This window comes from Artemia franciscana, chromosome 2 (genome assembly GCF_032884065.1).
Source record: "Artemia franciscana chromosome 2, ASM3288406v1, whole genome shotgun sequence".
Classification (NCBI taxonomy): domain Eukaryota; kingdom Metazoa; phylum Arthropoda; class Branchiopoda; order Anostraca; family Artemiidae; genus Artemia; species Artemia franciscana.
In genome coordinates this window covers 20,141,101-20,161,699 of record NC_088864.1, presented here as the reverse complement: position 1 = coordinate 20,161,699, position 20,599 = coordinate 20,141,101, and the positions used below count along the sequence as shown (strand labels likewise).

Genomic DNA, 20,599 nt, shown 5'->3' with positions numbered 1-20,599 from the left:
CCATTCGTAAGATACCTCGATTCTCATGTCCAAGAATTCCGGTATCCCCCTCCAACTCCCTTCAATGTCACCAGATCTGGTCGAGATTTAAAATGAGAGTTCTAGAGCACAACATCCTTCTATATATAAAATTTTATTAAGATCTGATCGCCCGTTCGTAAGTTACAAATACCTCATTTTTTCTAATTTTTCCGAATTACTCACCCCCCCCCAACTCCAACAAAGAGAGCGGATCCGGTCCGGTTATGTCAGTCACCTATCGTGGACTTGTGCTTATTCTTTCCACCAAGTTTCATCTTGATCTCTCCACTTTAAGCGTTTTCCAAAATTTCCGCCCCATCCCCCTAATGACACTGGATCCGGTCGGGATTTAAAATAAAAGATCTGAGTTTCAAGTTCCTTCTAAATATGAAATTTCATTAAGATACGATCACTCTTTCGTAAGTCTAAAATAACACATTTTTTCTAATTTTTCAGATTTAACCCTCCTCCTCCAAAGAGAGCGGATCCGTTCCGGTTATTTCAATCACATATCTAGGACTTCTGGTTATTTTTACCACCAAGCTTTATCCCGATCCCTCCATTCTAAGCGTTTTCCAAGATTTTAGGTCCCTCCCCCGAACTCCCCCCAATGTCACCGGATCCGGTCGGAATCTAAAATAAAAGCTCTGAGACACGGTATCCTTTCAAAAATCAAATTTCATTAAGATCCGATCACTCCTTCGTAAGTTAAAAATACCTCATTTTTTCTAATTTTTCAGAATTAACCCCCTCCCTCAACTCACCCAAAGAGAACGGATCCGTTCCGATTATGTCAATCACGAATCTACGACTTCTGCTTATTTTTCCCACCAAGTTTCATCCCGATCCCTCCATTTTAAGCGTTTTCTAAGATTTTAGGTTCCCCCCAACTCCCCCCAATGTCACCGGATCTGGTCGGGATTTAAAATAAGAGCTCTGAGACACTATATTCTTCCAAACATCAAATTTCATTAAGATCCCATCACCCGTTCGTAAGTTAGAAATACTTCATTTTTTCTATTTTTTCGAATAAAGCGACCCTCCACTCCCCCCCCCAGATGGTCAAATCGTGAAAAAGACTATTTCTAATCTAGTCTGGTCCAGTCTCTGATACGCCTGCCCAATTTCATCGTCCTAGCTTACCTGGAAGTGCCTAAAGTAGCAAAACCGGGACAAACAGACCGACAGACCGACAAACAGACAGACCGACAGAATTTTCGATCGCTATATGTCACTTGGTTAGTACCAAGTGCCATAAAAACAGTCTTTTACAGAGAAGTGTCCAGGTTTTATTTCGAAAAAGCATAAATCTCTCGCACCTATGAAAAGAGAAAAGGAGATCCATATCTTCTGTGCTATGAATACTTAGAAGAAAATTTTATAGATAAGAAATACACACGTTTTTTCAAGAACGAAAATAAAAACAAATACAGAAAACCATTATTATTCCCAAATGTAACAAAATAACTGATTTTTATTAAACTATATTGGACGAAAATCTTCTCCCGACCTGTAGGGAAATCCATATCAACTGAAGAATTTGTGCCTGTAGAAAATGCTTTAAGGGAAAAATATACACACATTTCTCAAAAAGGAAAGAGAGGGTGAAGACCTGAAAAAAATCCCACTATACTGCCATATTTCTTCCGGGTGCAATAAAATATATCTATGCATATTTTGGTCTTTTAAAGAAGGAAGCAAACAACCAGTCTTCCCCTTCATACTTATAAGATCCCTATTAAGAGGCAGTTACAGAGCTATACAAATGCCACGGGATTTCCGAGTTAAAAAAAAAAACAAAAAACATTATTGTACTTTTCAACCAGATAAATTAGTAACTTCACTTTCCTACTTTAGTCAAATTCTTAGAATCAATTAAATTCAAAGTAATAACATTCAATGAATCTGAATGCTGAATAACAAACGTGGATATAATCACGTTGACTACTAGTAGGACGAACACCAATAAGACACTAACATCATTGCAAATATTCGCTGCTCGATGATGCTTAGGATTGTCGATGTTCAGTCCGCCAATGACTATAAACAATAGACCAATGAAGACCTGAAAATGTGTAAGTGAAAATTTTTGGTGAAAAAAAAAAATACTTCAATTCTGATAATGTATAAAAATTCAAAACTCAATAACTGAAAGTGACAAAATAACTAGGGATGAAAACTGTTCATCTACTCGCAAATCCAGTCCTATTGTTATCTTAGAAATAACATTACTGAGCCCGACAAAGGTAACATCGACTGCTGTAACGCCAAAGGAGTCAAGTTTCAAGCTTTTATACTTCTCCGTAAATTAGCAATTTGGGATCCATTCAAGACTTTCCATTTCCAGCTCCCACTTTCAAATAGGATGGATTTTACTAACTCTGCAGCGATATTCAGTTACAATATTGTCCAAAATTTTCGCCTTAAGACCCATAGATTTATTAGTAGTACTACTAGTACAAGTAGTTATAGTAGTAGCAATGACGAGAATAGTTAATAGTATTAGCCTCAGTTTTAGCAGTAGTAGTAGCAATAACAATAATAATAGTAGCAGTAGTTTTAGCTGTAGGAGTGGAGGCAGTAGTATTATGATGCAAATATTGTTATTTGGTTAGTTCAACATCCTCCACAAGAAGCGTTGTAAGTTATAATTTCACATGCGAAACGGTTCCTAAGATACTGCTGATATGTCTTTTGACAACCTGCATACGAATGGCAGGTTGAAATCCGTATAACAGAATTTTCTAGAAATATTCTTTTAAAATTTGACCTTCATACCCTTAGGCATACTTTTAATAGTAGTCACATCAGTAGTATAACCACTCAGCTTAAAGCAATTAGCTATTGCTATGATATCGTCAATTTGCTCTTTTTTAACCTGTACATTCGTATACTTTATGAATTTTTTTCTTAATGCCCTAAGCCTTATAAGTAGTTGCGATAGAAGTAGTGATTGAAGCAATAATAATAGCAGTAGTAGAACTAGTAAGTGTTGCAGTAGTTGTAGTATTATTAGTGATGCACACATATTGCCTTTTGGTCAATTGATCTTCCCCTTTAAGTATTCCCTGAGAGTTCCAATTTAATCCACCAAACAACTCTTAAGATACGCTATTTTGACAATCTAAATGCATATAGTGTCTCTTGTTAGTTGGAATTTACCATCAATGTTCTCTCAAATTTTACCTTCAGAGATTTAGCCTTAATAGTACTATTATCACAGCAGTTTCGGTGGTAGTAGAAGTAGTTGCAGCGTTAATGTTTATTGGCAGTAGCAGTATCAGTAGTAGCAGTGGTATTATTAGTGGCAGTAGCTTGTGGTTAATGTCCTTTGGTGAGTTGAATATCGCTTACATGATGCCCCGTAACTTTCACCTTGACGCGTTAAGCCGTTCCAAAAACATTGTTGATGTGCGCTTTTGACACCCTTTTGACGCCCTTTTCACCTTATTACTCTAAGCTTTACAAGTTGATGCAATTGAACTTGTAGTTGGAGTTGGAATAGTTTAGTAGCGATAGGAGCATAAGGAACAGTAGCAGTGGTGTTAGTGTTAGTAGTGGCATCCATATATTACCTTTTTTGTCAATTGATCGCCCCTAAGCATTCTCCGAAAGATTCAACTTAATAGCTAAATAAATTCTAGAGATACAACCTTTTGACAATCTGCGTGCGCATTGTATGTTTTGATTTAGTTCAAGTTCTTCTTCAATATTTTGTCAAATTTTCACCCTTAAACGTGTAACCTTAATTATACTAGTATCATTGTAGTAGCGGTAAAAATAGGACAGTAAGTAGCAGTGATAGTTCATAATTATTAGTAGCAACTGTAGTAGCAGCAGTATTAATAGCAGTAGTAACAGATAAATTTTTCCCTTTGATCAACTGAGCATCCTACTCCTGATGCCACTGAAGTTTCCTCTTGGTATGATAAGCCGTTCCAAAAACATTGCTGATACGAACGTATCATCAATCTGTATACACATAATGTACATTGATCTAGTTCAAATTGCCCCTCAGCGTTTTTCAGTTTTTTTTTTTTTTTAATATCTACAGCCTTAGTACTCACTGCAAAAGTATTAGTTTTAGTAATAGTAGCGGTACTAGTGATAGAACCTGTGGTGGGAGTAGAGGTAGCAGTAGTTGTAGTAGTAATAGCGTGCAAATACTGCCTTTTGGTCAATTGATCATCAGTCTTATCATTTCCTAATAATTACAATTTAATACACTCAGTCATTTCTGAGTTACATCCTTTGGATAACCCATATACACATAACATGTTATGATTCAGTTTAATACTCCCCTCAACATTCCCTGAAAGACTCATCTTAATGCCCTTCGTAGTTTGGGAAAGTAGAAGTCAAACATGAATATCTTTATCAATAGCACATACTAAACGTAAACGTAAACTTGTAGCCCTTGCCCTGAGGCTTCAGGGGGTGGGGGGGGGGGTTGATATCCCCAAACACACAATTACTAAGCTTTTGCTGAAAAAATTGATGTCTCAAAACTTTATTTGGATGTTTATTATGGAAAATGTTGCGCGTAGGGGGAGGGGATTGGTTTCTCTCAAATTACTTTGACTTTAAAAGGGGCACTCTAATTTCCACTTTAAAATGAAATGAGATCCATCTTAATTTTATACAACCATCCATTCCGTAAGAGCCTTATATGTCCCCAGGGCTCTTGGGGGTCGTTCTAACCCTAGAGGTATGGTTATATGTTCTTTGGAGCATTTTGAACAAAATTGCTATCTCATAATTTCAATCTTGGTGCATTTGGTGAAAAGAGGCGTTGTCGGAGAAGGGGGGCGGCGAAATACCCTCCATTTCTTTTAATGCTTAAAAAGGAACTAGAACTTCCAACTTTCAACCAAACGATTCTCTTCTACTGTTAAACTACCATCCCTTCCATAAAAACCTTAACTGCCCTGCGGCATGACTTACAATCCTCGCCTACACGCTCTGGTGGTTTGTATCAACCCCAAAAACCTTGTTATATGATCTTTTGATTATTTTGGATAAAATGACTGTCTTAAATTTTTTGTTCGATATATTTTGGGAAAACACACGTGCTGGGGGAGGGATAGCTGCCCTCAGATCACTTTGACTCTTAAGAAGGACACTAGGCATTCGGATTACCAATCCAATAAGTCCCCTCCGAAGTATATACGACTACCCTTTCTATAAAGAACTTTAAATGTTCCCTGGGCATAACTTACAACCCTTGCCCTGAGAGTTGAGGGGGGTGTGGCTTCCTCAAAGACATAATTTCCAGACCCTTTGATTACAATGAACAAATTTGCTATCTCCAAATTTCTATTGGACGTCTTTGAGAAATTGATGAGCGTGTGGGGAGGGGGGGCTGGTTGCTCTCATATCACTTTTGACTCTTTGAAGGGGAACTATAAATTCCAATTTCAAATCAAATTATCCCTATCTGAAGTTTATACGATCAATCACCCAGGCATCACTTACAGCCTTATCCACAGGGCACTAAGGGTTTTGTCAACCCTAATGGCGTTGTTATATGTTCTTTGGACTATTTTGAGCAAAATTACTATCTCGCAATTTTAATCAGATTCATTTGATGAAGAGGGGTAGTTGGAGGGCTTGCTGCCCTCCATCACTTTTGACTTCAAAAGGGAAATAGAACTTACAAATTTCGACCAAATAAGCCTCCTCTACAAGTTTATACAACCATCCCTTCCTTAAAAAACCGTAAATGTCCCCAGAGCAAAACTTACAACCCTTGCCCCCTGCCTCTGGGGGTTTGTTTCACCCCAAAAGCCTTTTTATTTGATATTTAGACTATTTTGAATAAAATTGATGTCTACAAATTTCTATTAGATACATTTTGGGACAATACGACAGGTGTGTGTGTGGGAGGGGGGGGGGGCAGTTGCTGCCTTCCTTTTCCTCGGACTCTTAAAAAGAGCACTAGAGCTACTGATTAACAATCCAAAGAGTTCCCTCCCAAGTTCATAAGCTATGCGTTCTATAAAAACCTTATATACCCCCAGGCCATAACTTAAAACCTCTGACCTGAGGGCAGGGGGTGATTAGTCATCCTAAAAAAGATAATTTACAGGCCTTTCAACTACGTTGAACAAAACGGGTATCTCAATTTTGATTGGAAAGTGTTTTAGAAAATGATGGGCGTGGGGGAGGGGTATTCATCCTCCGATTACTTTCGACGTAGATAAATTCGAAGACCACACTACCTTTCCATGAAGAAAATATAAAGGTTCAAAATAGGTATGAAACCTTTTAATTCACAGTGAAACAATTTAAAATTTATAAATTTTAGCTGGATATTTCAGACACATATACAGTGCCCATCGTCAGCAGTAAAACCTTAAGTGCCCCTAGGTTTTAACTTATACCTTCGCCTTGAGGACTGCGGGGGTTTGTCATCCTCCAAAAACATAATCTTTGGAATTTTCAACTACGTTGATCAAAATGACTATTTCAATTTTTTTAAAGATGGATTTGGAGAAATGGTGAGCGTGGGAGGGGGGATATTTGATGTACAATCACTTTCGACTATTAAAAAGGACACTAGTTATTTCAATTTTTGACCAAATGAGCCCATTTGAAATTTTTACGACAACTCCTTCGATACGAAGTGCCGGGGTCTAAGGCAAAAAAGAACATAATACAGTATGCTATCATCGTTATTTACTTAGGCAGCACTATTGCGCCGCACACGATTAAATTAAAAAAAAAGAGTTTTTTTTAACTGAAAGTAAGGAGCAACATTAAAACTTAAAACGAACGGAAATTATTCCATATATAAATGGAGCTTTCTTCTCCTCAGGGCTTCGTTCTTTACGCTAAAGTTTTTCATTGTTTAAAAAAGCAGAGTTGTGACAAAGAGTAAAATATTAGCGTAAAGAGCGAGGTGTTGAGGAGGGGACAGCCCCTTTTATAAACGGAATAATTTTTTTTGGATTTAAGTTTCAATGTCACTGTTTACTTCTAGTTAAAAAAAGACGCTTTTTTTTAAATTCAATTTCTGAATATTTCTCAACTAATGCAAGATCGAATTTGGCTCACCGTACATGAAAAGCTCAACCGAGTTTGCATATTAATTTCGGCAGATTTATTTTGCATGTTACCACCTCTACTGCTACCACAAGTACTATTACTACTACCACTGTTATGGCTAAAACTAATACTTCTGTAGTAATGACCACTAAGGCTGAAGATATTGAAAAAAATACCTGAGTGAACGTTAAGGGGAAATTTGAACTAAATCAAAACATATCTTGTTTATGCAGATTGCTGATACAGTCGTATCAGGCAATGTTTTTGAAACGGCTTATCATACCAAGAGAAAACTTCAGTGGCATCATGAGTGGAACGTTCAGTTGACCAAAAGGAAAAATTTACCTGTTGCTACTGCTATTAATACTGCTGCTACTACTGTTACTACTAATAATTATGCACTATTACTGCTACTTGCTGTTCCTAATACTACCACTGCTACAATGATGTTAGTACAATTAAAGCTACACGTTTAACGGTGAAAGTTTGACAGAATATTGAGGAAGAATTTGAACTAAATCAAAACATACTATGTGCATGCAGATTGTCAAAAGGTCCTGTTTCAAGAATTAATTTAGGTAATAAGTTGGATCTTTCGGAGAATGCTTAGGGGCAGATCAATTGACAAAAAAGGTAATATATGGATGTCACTACTAACACTAACACCACTGCTACTGTTCCTTATGCTACTATTGCAACTAAACTACTCCCACTCCAACTACAACTTCAATTGCAACAACTTGTAAAGCTTAGAGTAATAAGGTGAAAAGGGCGTCAAAAGAGTGTCAAAAGCGCAAATCAACAATATTTTTGGATCAGCTTAACGTGTCAAGGTGAAACATCCGGGGCATCATGAAAGCAATGTTCAACTGACCAAAGGACAATAAGCACATGCTACTACCACTAATAATACTGCTGTTACTACCGCTAATAAAACATTAACACTCCAACCACTTTTACTACCACCAAAACTGCTGTGATAATAGTACTATTAAGGTTAAGTCTATGAAGGTTAAATTTGAGAGAACATCGATGGTAAATTCGAACTAACAAAAGACACTATGTGCATTTTGATTGTCAAAATAGCGTATCTTAAGACTTGTTTTGTGTATTAAGTAGGAATTCTCAGGGAATACTTAAAGGGGAAGATCAATTGACCAAAAGGCAATATGTGCGCAATAATGCTACTGCTACTGCAACATTTACTAGTTCTACTGCTACTATTACTATTGCTCCAATCACTACTTCTATCGCAACTAATTGTAAGGTTAAGGGCCGTAAGATGAAAATTTCAAAAGTATACAAATATACAGGTTAAAAAAGAGCAAACTGACAATTTCATAGCAATAGCTAATTGCATTAAGTTGAGTGGTTATACTACTGATGTGACTACTATGACAACTATGCCTAAGGGTATGAAGGGGAAATTTTAAGAGAATATTTCTAAGAAATTCTGTTATACGGATGACAACCTGTCATTCGTATGCAGTTTGTCAAAAAGACATATCAGCAATATCTTAGGAACAGTTTCGTATGTGAAATTAAAACTTACACGCTTCTTGTGGAGGATGTTGAACTAACCAAAAAACAATATTTGCATCATAATAATACTGCCCCCACTCCTACAGCTACCACTACTGCTACTATTATTATTATTATTGCTACTACTACTCTTGCTACTAAAACTGAGGCTACTGCTACTAACTCTTCTCCTAATTGTTACTACTATAACTACTGCTGCTACTAATACTACTAATACATCTAAGAGCATTAAGGTGAAAATTTTAGGGAATATTGTAACTGTACTGAAATAAATCAAAACACACTCTCTTCACATAGGTTGTCAAGAGGACGTATCAGCAATGCTTTAGGACCGGTTGACGGTGTTAAGTTAAAAATTTCATCGTGTATTCAAGGGGATGTTGAAAAAAGTGCGTGCTTCTACTATATCTAGGCTACTGCGTATATTAACCCCCCAAAGTAATGCAATTTTTCCATTCTGTTTAAAAATTAAATGTTGCCTTAAGATTAAATCAAAATCCAATGAGTTAATGCTAATTGCCAATAAGGCATATCAGCAGTATCCCAAGTGCGACTGAGGGTATTATGTTCAAACTTTCGGGGCTACTTCTATCACTACTTCTGTTTTTAAAATTTAACCAAATCAAAAGTGTGTAAGTGTATCCAAACTTTCAAAGATCATAGGTAGCTTTTTATGCAAACGATATCAATTTTTTTTATTTCAGATCAACTAGAGGAGGTATAAAACTAAATTAAACACTGGTATTTGTTTCCAGATTTTTAAAAGGGTGTATGTTGTTAGAAATTATTGAAAAATTTTCTTCAGCGTACACATAGCAGGATAATAAAAAGGACAAAGACCCTCCAGAGCGATCGCTAGCCATGGGGCGTCGAAATGAAGTTTCTACTGCTGGGTCTTTTTACAGGGACAAGATGCAAGCTTGCCGCCCAATAGTTTGCCCTGCTGAATAATAGCAGGCCAAACTATAAATTCTTAGAAAAAAAAGAAAAAATGTATTTTCCTTTTCCCTGAAAAGACTATGTCAAAATAAAACGAAGGAAAGAAAATTAAAAAAAAACTTTTTTTACAGAAGAAGTTTTTCAAAGAAAAGTAAAGAACTTCACTAAGCCAAAAATGAGTAAAAACAAAATCAAATAATCTATCAAGTTCAAAAAAGCCACAAATCCGCATTAATAAGTAAATTAAACCCAGAACCAACAGAAATTACAATAGTTAACCGAGTAAAACTCGAAACGAGCAGAAATTAAAACGAGTAGGGCTCAAACCCCCTATGCCTTCCCAAGGCCAGAAAATAATTTCCAATTTACAGAAAAAGAAAATTTTAAATGTTTTCACTTAAATGTAACTCAATTGTTATTATTATTAATAACGCACGGACACACAGACTCAAAAACAGAACACAGGCACACAGACAAACAACAAGACACATAGACACAGACACACAACCAGACACATAGACATAGACAGACAAACATGCACACAGATGCATCGGAGTGTGTCTGTTTTTATGTCCGTGTGCCTTTGTTCTATTTTTGTGTCTGTATATCTGTGTGTCAGTGTGTGTGAATGGAGTACCACTGGGACAGCCGTATAGAAAAAAGATCTGTTCCAATTGTATATTAGAATCCATGTCAAAACTTCTTTTAGTGGACATCTTGTCACTTCAAACTCACTTCAACTCACAGCTTAGATATCGATACAGTTATGAAAACTCGATTTATTTTTGGGACACAGTGCACGGTAGCGATGCTAGCGGCTGGAAACAGGAAACTGGCAGCACAGCTTAGATACTAATATTGGTATCTAAGCTGTGTATGCAACAAAATAAAATTGTGTTCCCGCCTATGGTGTTGTAGTACGATCTACGCGTCGGAGCGCGGGCCTGGAGGAGGCGCCAAGTTCAGAGCTCTGTACCAAAAGCTTCTCATGGGTAAGATAGGAGTTTTTATAAATGTGTCGGTATCTAAGTTGTGCTTCGACTATTGAACAAAATAAGCTTGGCAAACAATTGCATTTTCACCGGAAACATAGATCGGTATTTACGACATCGGGCTGTGACAGCATATAACCAATGTTCTTTGGCATGCATTGTTTCCAGGAGCGTCGTTATAAAAAGACCATATGCGAAGGATTGGTAACTTCATTTAGCTCAAGGTGTACTCCCTATGGCTCTGCTTGGAGTATAGCTGGATACAAGGGGCTAGCAACAACAATAGTGCACTGGGAAAGGACTCTACACGGACTATTGCCCCCACCCCAATGCTACTCGCAGAAAAATAATTTAAAAATCGTATAAAAATTTGTCTATATGTAATTTTTTACTTTTTTACGAGTTGGAGAAAATTTTGACTGGGAGATTCAAAGCTGGTACCCCCCCCCCCTCTCCTCTCCCCTTCTTCCTAATTACAGCCTTGACAAACTATATTTTTACAACACTTTCTTTATGTCTTTTTAGCAACTGGGATTTTTACAGACTCAGTCTGCTCTTGAGAAGAACGGGGTGGAGGGGTTCACAATGATAAAATGCGCTTGCTTTGGTTTTAATTATAGACATATTGCAAACAATCTTGAATTAATTTAATCATTACATTTTCCAAAAATAAGACATTCTTTTAAGAATTAAACATGAACTCACATATTTGTCATTTTTAGTTGTTAAGCATCAGATATAATGGTTGTAATCGAGCCAACTGAGGTGGGATCAAACGCTGATATAAACAAGTTTATGATGACAACACAAAATACCAGAGCCAAATTGGCGGTACTGAGCCAATTTGAAGATCTTTTGTACTCGGCATCATCTGTTCGACAATCGCGAAGGAAATTCAGAGACAACATCAAGATTCCTACGAGAACCTGGAAAGATACAACCTTCAAAATTGAAATACAAAATGAATTTGAATCGTTTAAAATTGAGGCTTTTCTTTTGTCTTCTGTCTGGTTTCATTTACAGCCAGTGTGAATTTATTACTCCTAAATCTAGGATTGAAAATAACTCACCACGAAGAGCTATTGGTTTCAAAGGTGGAAAAATTCTTTAAGACGAAAGGGTTAAAAAAAGACGAAAAGTTTTCATCATACTAAAAAAAAATGCAAATGATTATTCAAGTAAAACCTTTTTTGCTTTTCATTTTGTTTTTCTACCTCTTTTTTAGCTTTTTTATTTTTATTGGACCCTTAGTAACTTAGTACTTGGTCATTAGTGGTTAGCTTAATACTTATTAGGTCAGAAGATTGTCTTTTCTCAGAGATCTCGCAAAGTGTATGTCTTTCTTTTTCTTCATTTTTAGGCTACACATTTATTTCAATCGAAAGCTTTAATACCATTATTGTTGGAAGTCATCAGGGTCGTATACAAGAGAGGGGTACCCAGTTTGAACCTCTATCCAGTTTTTGTCCGACTCGTAAAAAAGCAAAAAAATGTGTATAAGCAAATAATTGATCCGTTCTATAAATCCCCCCTTCCCCACCGAAATTCTGAATACGGCCTCGGCTGTCATTCAAACAAATAAATTAATAAACAGGCATTTTAACTCGCAAAGCTGTAGCCTATAGAGATGAAGAATAAAACTAGTTACAGGCAATTTTGAAAATAGGAATGATAAAATTAGATATAATTTTCCCCAAATCCTTGGAAGGTTCAAGAATTTTAAATAGGAAGATTTAGCATTGTCACATCTGCATAAAATACTGCCCATAATCTATTATGGTACTTCTATCATTCGCAAGGCGTGACAAATGTCCACAATATTATTTTGTTTACAGAGAGCACCATCAACAAAGAGAAAGATATTTTGGAGACCGTCAACAGTTTTGTCTGCGTCATTATTGAAAATAAGTACAACGGCAATTGTTTAGAGGGTAATATTCGTTACAAATCGTGTTTTCACGACAGAACTTACCAAGTGCAAATGTCGGTGTAGAGGAAGCCAGTTAGTGAATGCAAGGTGGTTGAAAAGAATATTTGACACAAAAACCATTGTGAATATCGACTAAGGGGGTAGATCATTTAGAGACTAAAGTCGTTTTATTGCCTTAATGAGCTTGATTCAACAAAATAGTATCATTTCTTTTATCTGGAATACAGTTTTGCAAGAAATTCAAGAGTATCATTCATTTCCTGAGGCTTTTGATTGACAACATAAGAAAGATAATGAAATTCATAGTTTGTTTAAAAGCCAGATAACTATGTCAGCTTGGCAGGATTTAACCTGATCAATATCAGATTGGATCCACTTTCAAGTCTAGATCCGTCTTGTCGAAGAGCAGCTTGCTGCTTATCCTAGGACCTTTTGCTAAAGAGAATTCTTTGTAGCTTTACATGTAATTATCTAAGCAGTCCATTGTTGTGAGAAGTTGTGGGCTGTCCATCACCATAAGCCTTTTATTCAATCTTTAAACCCAAAAGAATGATTCTTCCTGAGTGGCTTCATAGTAACATTGCTTTGAACGTTTATTAACCTTGCCAGAATTATGACTTCAAATAGCGTTGCATTGTGGCGCTAAGGAGTGATGACTTTTGAAGTAATTTTAGCCCAGTTAACGACAATATATTCTAACGGGTTTTTATTAATTGATACTTCTTACTTTATCTGTTGGTTTTCAAGGCAGTAACTTTCTCTGTGTTATGTTATTTGATCACAGGTTGCCTCCCCACTGTTGTACAATATTTGCAGACAAGAATGTACTGAGTTCAAAGCCTAGGTTCCTAGCGCAGGGCGTCAGCTCTCTTTGATAGGAGTGCATTGCCCAGTGTTGAAAACTATGCCAGGCTTGTCCAAAGCGTCTGTTCAACTGGGGGGTTTAGGGACTTCTTACTGTCTCTTTGTAAGCCGGCTTGAGCGCTAAATATATATTCGTAGGAGCTATGACTCCCCGCCCTATAATGGAGGAACTGTTCGCATTTTCTAACGCCCAAGTGTTTTCACTGATTTAAATAATACGAAAATTGGAACATGTCAAGGTATGACATTACTACTACTACTACTAATAAGTTACTGCACCACCGAGCCACCTGAGGCCAACACAGATAGGTGCGCTCCCCCTCAATCCCTATTTATTCAAAACCTCCCTATTTACATCCTCCCAAGTAGTTACCATTCACTTAATCTTTCCCTGCGACATCCCCCAACCCATTTAGGAGCAACTTGCTTTTTGTTTTTCTCTAGATGGTTGCCCGAAAAGGACGATCTTGGGCAATCTATTATCCTTCATCCGCAGAATATGAATAGCCATCTCAACCTTACTCTCATTATTAGGTAGGAAAGCTACCGGTTAAGGTAGCTGGTTTTGTATTTAATCAGGAGATAAGCCAGGTTACGTCCTATCTCCATTTTGAATGGATCATTTTGACGGACTTTTTTCTAAGGAGCACAGGAAAGGCGATAGGAGAAAAAGGAATCAATTGGGAAAGTAAAACTATCCTAGACTTAGATTATGCTGATGATTTAAGTATCTTAGACGAAAATGTTAGCAAAGCATTTTTAGAGGTTTTGCGAGTTCAGGGTGCAAGAATAGAAGTGAAGGTGAAGAGCCAATTTTAGGTGACGAAAAAATTGATTATTTGATCGGGGATATCCATATCGTCTATGAAATCTCTGGTTGAGATTTCACAAATGACTTCGATATCCCCGATAAAAGTAATCTCGAGATAAGGGATTTTTTAGAGGGTTTGAAGTTGATGCTAAGAAGGCTGATCTTAAATGAGAAATAAATAAGGTGAATACAGGAAGAAAAATTCGAAAAAGGTTGGGACTTCATGGGAGGGAGTATGAAATGAATCCCGTAAGAGAGTGGGAAAAAACCGTGTGTGCTTTTCACAGCCCCAGGGAGCTAAATACTGTGATGAGTTGACAACATAATTGCATTAGCAGTTACATAAGTAACTGACTTGTAATTATTTAATTGCCAAGGGTAGCGTTTTTATTTGAGTAACGCAAGCAAAGGATTGGGGTTAGCAGGACTTATATCCCGTCCAGAGGATGTAGGGTAGCAAGTCTATCAAGGTTCAAGGTTCAAGGTTCTTTTATTATAACCAATATATACAAAGTATTAGGTAACTCAAGGCTGAGAGTATAGCTCGAATGCAATTGAGCTACCTTTACAAAACACTAAATATGCACAAAAATTAAAAACAAATACTTCTCTTAACCAATCTTGGCAAAAATAAATAAAAAACAAATCCCGTGCCGTGCGATACCACTTCCATCCTCCGCGCACCATCCTGAGACACAATTAAATTTACAACTTAAAACCAAGTGAGTCATAAGACATCTGGAGGCCTCATGGGCGAACCCCAGAGACCAACCCAATACTTAAAAAAATAATAAACATCCTTAAAAAAAAAATCATATTATTTAGATTTATAACTTTCACTCAGCACTCTTTTAAACTTCCGTCTTATAGCATCTATGCTTACATTAAAATCAATCTCATTTTTCAATCTTTCCCAATGTAGAGGAATCAAATACCTCAGGCAAAAACGCGACCACTCTGTAACTACCTTAGGAGTCCGCAGATTATATTTATCACGGGTTTCAACTTGTGAAGATGAAGGAGAAGAAATAAGACCCATCGATGAAAAATATTTGGGGAGCTTTTCTCGTTCAAGCTTAATCTTAAACATAACAATTAAAAATCGGATACTTTGCCGAACAGGAAGAATATTATGAAGTGAGAAAAGGGTCTCTGTTGTGGATTTTAAGGGGAAGTTTATGGCGATGGCAGAAAAGGTTTAAGGATACGAACTGCTTTATTTTGGATAATCTGTAAAGGGGTAACATTACTTTTAAAAGTTTTCAAAATAATAATAGATGCATAATCAAAATGGGATTGCACAAGGGAAAAGTAAATGGATTTAAGAGCGCAATATGGAAGAAGGTTTTTCAGTCTGCACATTATACCTACTCCACGGGCGGACTTTGCTCTAACCTGATTAGTTTACTCTTTCCATGACAAATTCTCATCAAACACAACTCCCAAATATCTTATCAATACAACCCTTTCAATAACAGACTCAGGTTCATTCGCAGAAAGGGAAACTGATTCTATATCTGGAAACTTGTGACCCGTCCTGCTGTAAACAATAAACTTCGTCTTCTTTCTGTTCAGAAGTAGTCTATTATCAGAGAGCCAAGTAGACAATCTATCATATGCGGATGTTAAATTGACCACTAGCTCTTCACGAGATTTACCAGAAACGGTTGCTGCAGTGTCGTCAGCAAACTGAGTGTCTATAGAAGAAACTCCAGTAGCTGAGCACAAATCATTAATGTAAACTAGGAAAAGCAGAGGTCCTAATACAGATCCCTGGGGAACACCAACCTCATCTGGCTGCTTTAAAGAATCAGGTCTAACATCATTATATATAAGTATCTGCTGCCTCCCATGAAGATACGATTCAAGTAACCTAAGGCAATTACCACGAATACCAGCATTCGAAAGCTTATTCAAAAGAATTTCATGAGAAATGGAATCAAAAGCTTTCTGCATGTCTAAAAATATAGTTGCAGGCGTTTCGCCACGGTCAAGACAATCACTAATATGTTGGAAAATAATAGCCATAGGATGATCAGTGCAATGCTCTTTTCTAAATCCAAACTGAAGTTTAGAAATGTAATCAAATTTCTCAAAAAAAGAATAAATTCTGTTATACAGTGCTCACTCTACAACCTTCGAAAAAGCAGAGAGTATCGATATAGGACGATAATTAGCAGGAAGCCTCGGGTCATCACCTTTATGTAGGGCCACAATTCCTGCTGATTTAAATGTTGAAGGATGGACACCAGTTACAAATATAAGATTAATAATGTGGCATAAAACCGGTGATATAACTGGGAATATTTCTTTGACCAAATTTCAGTAACCGGGGAAAGGAACATGCTTTTATCAGAGGGAGGGGGCATGTGATCTTTAGATAAATCATTGTTATTATTATTTGGAGAAACATGAGATGCATTAGCTGTTTTTTCACCGATGCTTACAAAATGAGCATTGAGCAAGTTCACTATTTCCTGCTTATCGGAAGAAAAAGTACCATCACCACGTAACATTTCATTCGGAAAGGAAGATTTCTGAGACCTTCCCAACAGAGAGTTAACAAGTCTCCAAGTATGTTTTTGATCCACACGAACTTCTACAAATGATTTTTCAAAATATCTAGCTTTTGCTTTCCGAATTAACTGTGTCAGGACATTTTTATACTTTTTAAACTCTTCTTTATTTTTAGTAGATGGGAATGACATAGATATTTTAAATAGCTTATTTTTTATTGAAATAGAGTGTAGAAGCCCGCGTGAGATCCATGGTTTTTTAGGGAGTGTATTTTTTTTTATTTTAGTGCGTCTCAATGGACATGCTTCATCCAAGCACTCACGGAAATATTTTAAAAACAGAGCCGTAGAAATCTCAGGGCATTCACATTCTAGAATTGCAGTCCATTCATTTAAATACAAAAGGTTCCTAAATTTATCCATTCCTTCTTTGTCAATTCTTCGAGTTTGTTTAAATTTCGAAAATTTTGGTCTGTGATTAATTCCAACATCCGCAACTACCGCAAAATGGTCAGAAACATCTGTAAATATAATATGCGAAAGAGTAACGGGGATAGTAGAAAAAATACTATCAATGAGAGTAGCCGTATCTTCCGTAGCCCGGGTCGCAGACCTGCATGATGGTAAAAGTGATTTTGATAGGTTCATGCACAGAAACTCAAGCGATTTTTCATGCAAATGATTAGAAATTCTCAGTCTATTTGTCTGAGCTAACAATAAATTAATATTAAAATCACCCATTACCAGAACTTGCTCAGAATTCAAATTAGTCACATCTTCAATGAAGCATTCATAAATTCGCAAAAACTCTTGTAACGAAGCGGATGGTGATCGATAAACAACACAAACAAGAACTTTCCTAGTATCAATCACACACTCATTGCAAAGGCTCTCAAAAGTCATCTCTTGGTCCTAGAAAGTTGTGATTTTCCGTGTTGTTGACATATGCTCAGACTATCAAATTCTCAGTTTCAGTTGTATAATACAAAAGGAAAACTTGTCAAAGAATTACCTGGAGTACAATGGACGTTGCGATCAAGGCTACCATAGCATTGTAGAAATCGTGCTGTTTTCCTGTTGACAGAATATATTTCAGCTGGGAAGCATTTGCAGTCAAAAGAGCAACATCAAGTAATCCTTTTAAAGAAAATTTGATTACAGCACATAGAAGTATGACGAAGGCTGTTTCGACGGGATAAAAAGATGTTTATAGAGAGAAAGGTAGGCTATATAATAAATAGATACACGAAGAGAGAGAGAGAGAGAGAGAGAGAGAGAGAGGGGGGGGGAAGACGAAAGGTACAGTATAACAAGCTCCAATGACTACAACTTTTCTGCGAAATAAAGTAACTCGGTAAAAAAAAAAAAAAAAAAAAAAAAAAAAAACTTTAAAAAGGTCGCTTAACGTGGGAAAACGTAAGAAGCACATATGACAAGTTAGCGGGAAAAAACCTTTGGTGAAACAGTTTGTGGTAACGAACTGTAAGTAAGGAGTGACCGGTTCAATAGTAACCGAAACTCTAAAAAAAACATTTTTGATATCAATAGATATATCAAAAGAATTGGCTTATTATGCTGATTCCAAATATATAATATTCATCAGTTTTAGTGTTACTCATAAAAGGCTACGAGCCTGATAAAATTTGCCCAATTTTCCAAAAGGGGGAGACGCCTCCTAAAAGTCAAAGAATCTTCATGGAAATGCACCATCAGATTCAATGTATCAGGGAACCCTAGTGTAGTTGTTCCAAGCTCCTTTCTGCAAAAATGTGGAATTTCGTATTTTTGTCAGAAGAAAGATCACAGATGTTTGTTTATTTGTTTGTTTTTTTCTGTTTTTTCCCAGGGGTGATCTTGTCGAGCCAATAATCCTAGAATACTACAAGAGGGCTCATTCGGACAAAATTTAAAAGTTCTAATCCCCTTTTTAAATGACCAAATAAATTAGAGGGCAAATAAAGGCCCTCCTATGCCCCTTTTTACCCCAATGTCGTCTGATAAAAAATTTCAGATAGACATTTTGTTCAATGTAGTTAAAAGGTATAATAACTTTGTCTTTGGAGATGACATGAACCCTCAGAACCTCCGGAAAAAGGGGCACAAGTTATGAAATTTGCTCATTGTTTACACATAGTATTTGTTATAGGGAAGTGTACCAAAATCTTTAAGGGGAGGAGAAGTTTTCTGGGGATGGATTTTCTATAGAGATAATGCATTGGAATGGAATTGGGGGTGAACTGTCCATGGGAAAATTTTAAATGGGAGGGAATTCACCTGAACTCGTATCCGAATTTACTTCCTTGTTGGCGACCCTATTTTACATTTGGGGATACTGCGGGGGAATTGTCCGGGGGATATTTTCAGCGGAGTTGGAATTCTCTGGGGGATTCTTATATGGGGGGTGTCCCATGGCAGAAATTCTCCATGGGGGAATTATCAACGGGAGTAATTCTCCACGGAGAAATTTTCTGCGGGAAAAACTTTCCACTGAGAGGATTTCTGAAAAACACTTTCCGCACAGGGGGATTTCCTATGACCTTAAAAAATATCAGAAATTTAATAAAAATGAGTCTTTTTTTCAAATGAAGGTGTGCTGAGGAGCATTTTTCAGGGGGAATCGTAAGCAAGAAATTATCTGGGGGGGGGGATTCGAAGCAGGGATAGAATTGTCCAGGAGTAATTTCCCGGCGGGAGAAATTCCGTGGGAGGAATTTTCCATGGCTAAATTTTTCATGAGGGGGGATTTTCCATGGAGAGGGATGGATTTCCTAAGATTATTTAAAAAGCGACCAGAATTAAATTAAAAAAAAAAAAAAACTATTTTTTCTAATGATAACAAGGAGCAGCATTAAAACTTAAAACGAACAGAAATTATTCTGCATTTGAGGGAGGCTGCTCCTCTCAAATACCCAGCTCTTTACGCTAAAGTTCGATGTTTTTGTCTCAATTCTTTCAGAATGATTCCCGAAACACAAGGGCCATGTAATTAGAATTTGGATTCTTTTTTAAAGTTCTTAAAAACTTTAGCGTGAAGAGATGGGTGTTGAGGAGGAGGCAGGCTAATAAAATACGGAATAATTTCTGTTTGTCTTGAGTTTTAATGTTGCTCTTTACTTTCAGTGGAGAAAAAGTTTTTTTTTTTGTTTAATCTTTGAAAGGGAGGATACCTATTAATTCAAGGAAAACTTTTGTTAATCCCCTCTAAAACAAAGGTGGTAATTATAGAGGCAATAATTTGGTTTTTTGTAGGAAGCAAATTACTTAGTATTACGATACTTTTAATTAGAAATGTAAAACTATCTCTAAGTAAACAATTAATACTTAGAGATGTAGTAGATAAAGTTTTAAGAGAAGAACAGTATGGGTATAAAAAGGGGGGAGATGTAGTACCGACCAAATTTTCACTCTTAGATCAATATTTGAGAACTGCTTGAGTCACCAGACCTCTTTAGTCCTAAGTTTTATAGATTTGCAGCAGACGTTTGACTTATCCGATAGAAGAGCTTTAGCACAGGTAATCCTTGTATGATATGCCAGGTTAATACACTAAAGTGATTAGTGATATGTACGAAAATGACATTGCTGCGGTTGAGGTAGCAAATGAGGTTAGTAGCTGGTTTTGCATTGAATCAGGAGTTGAGCAGGGTTGTGTTCTATCTCCATTTATACGGATCATTTTAATGTATTTTATCCTAAAGAACACGCCAAAGGCTATGAGAGAGCATAGAACGAAATAGGGAAGTAAATCCTTTCTAGACTTAGGTTAAGTTAATGATTTGAGCGTCCGAGAGGAAAATGTTAGTAAATGAATGAATTCTTGGAGTTTTTGAAAGTCCATAGTGCAAGAACAGGTTTGAAAATTAATTTTAAGAAGAATAAGTCGCTAAGACTGGGAATAAGTGAAGATTTCAGAGATTAAATCTTCCCTCAAGCATGG

At 36.7% G+C, this 20,599-nt stretch overlaps 1 protein-coding gene across 4 annotated transcripts in view; it reads right to left on the bottom strand.

Moving 5' to 3' along the window:
• Nucleotides 1-20,599, bottom strand: part of LOC136038474 (ninjurin-2-like) — a 55,661-nt gene that overhangs the window by 17,159 nt on the left and 17,903 nt on the right. For 2 of the 4 annotated variants that reach the window (XM_065721572.1, XM_065721546.1), the window contains 2 exons: nt 17,675-17,799; nt 2,000-2,086 (listed from right to left, as the gene is read on the bottom strand). In XM_065721572.1, coding sequence (XP_065577644.1) covers nt 2,000-2,086; nt 17,675-17,799 — 212 coding nt within the window. Of the gene's footprint in view, nt 1-1,854; nt 2,087-11,246; nt 11,468-17,674; nt 17,800-20,599 lie in introns of those variants that run through there. The other 2 variants (XM_065721563.1, XM_065721554.1) reach the window with 2 other exon arrangements.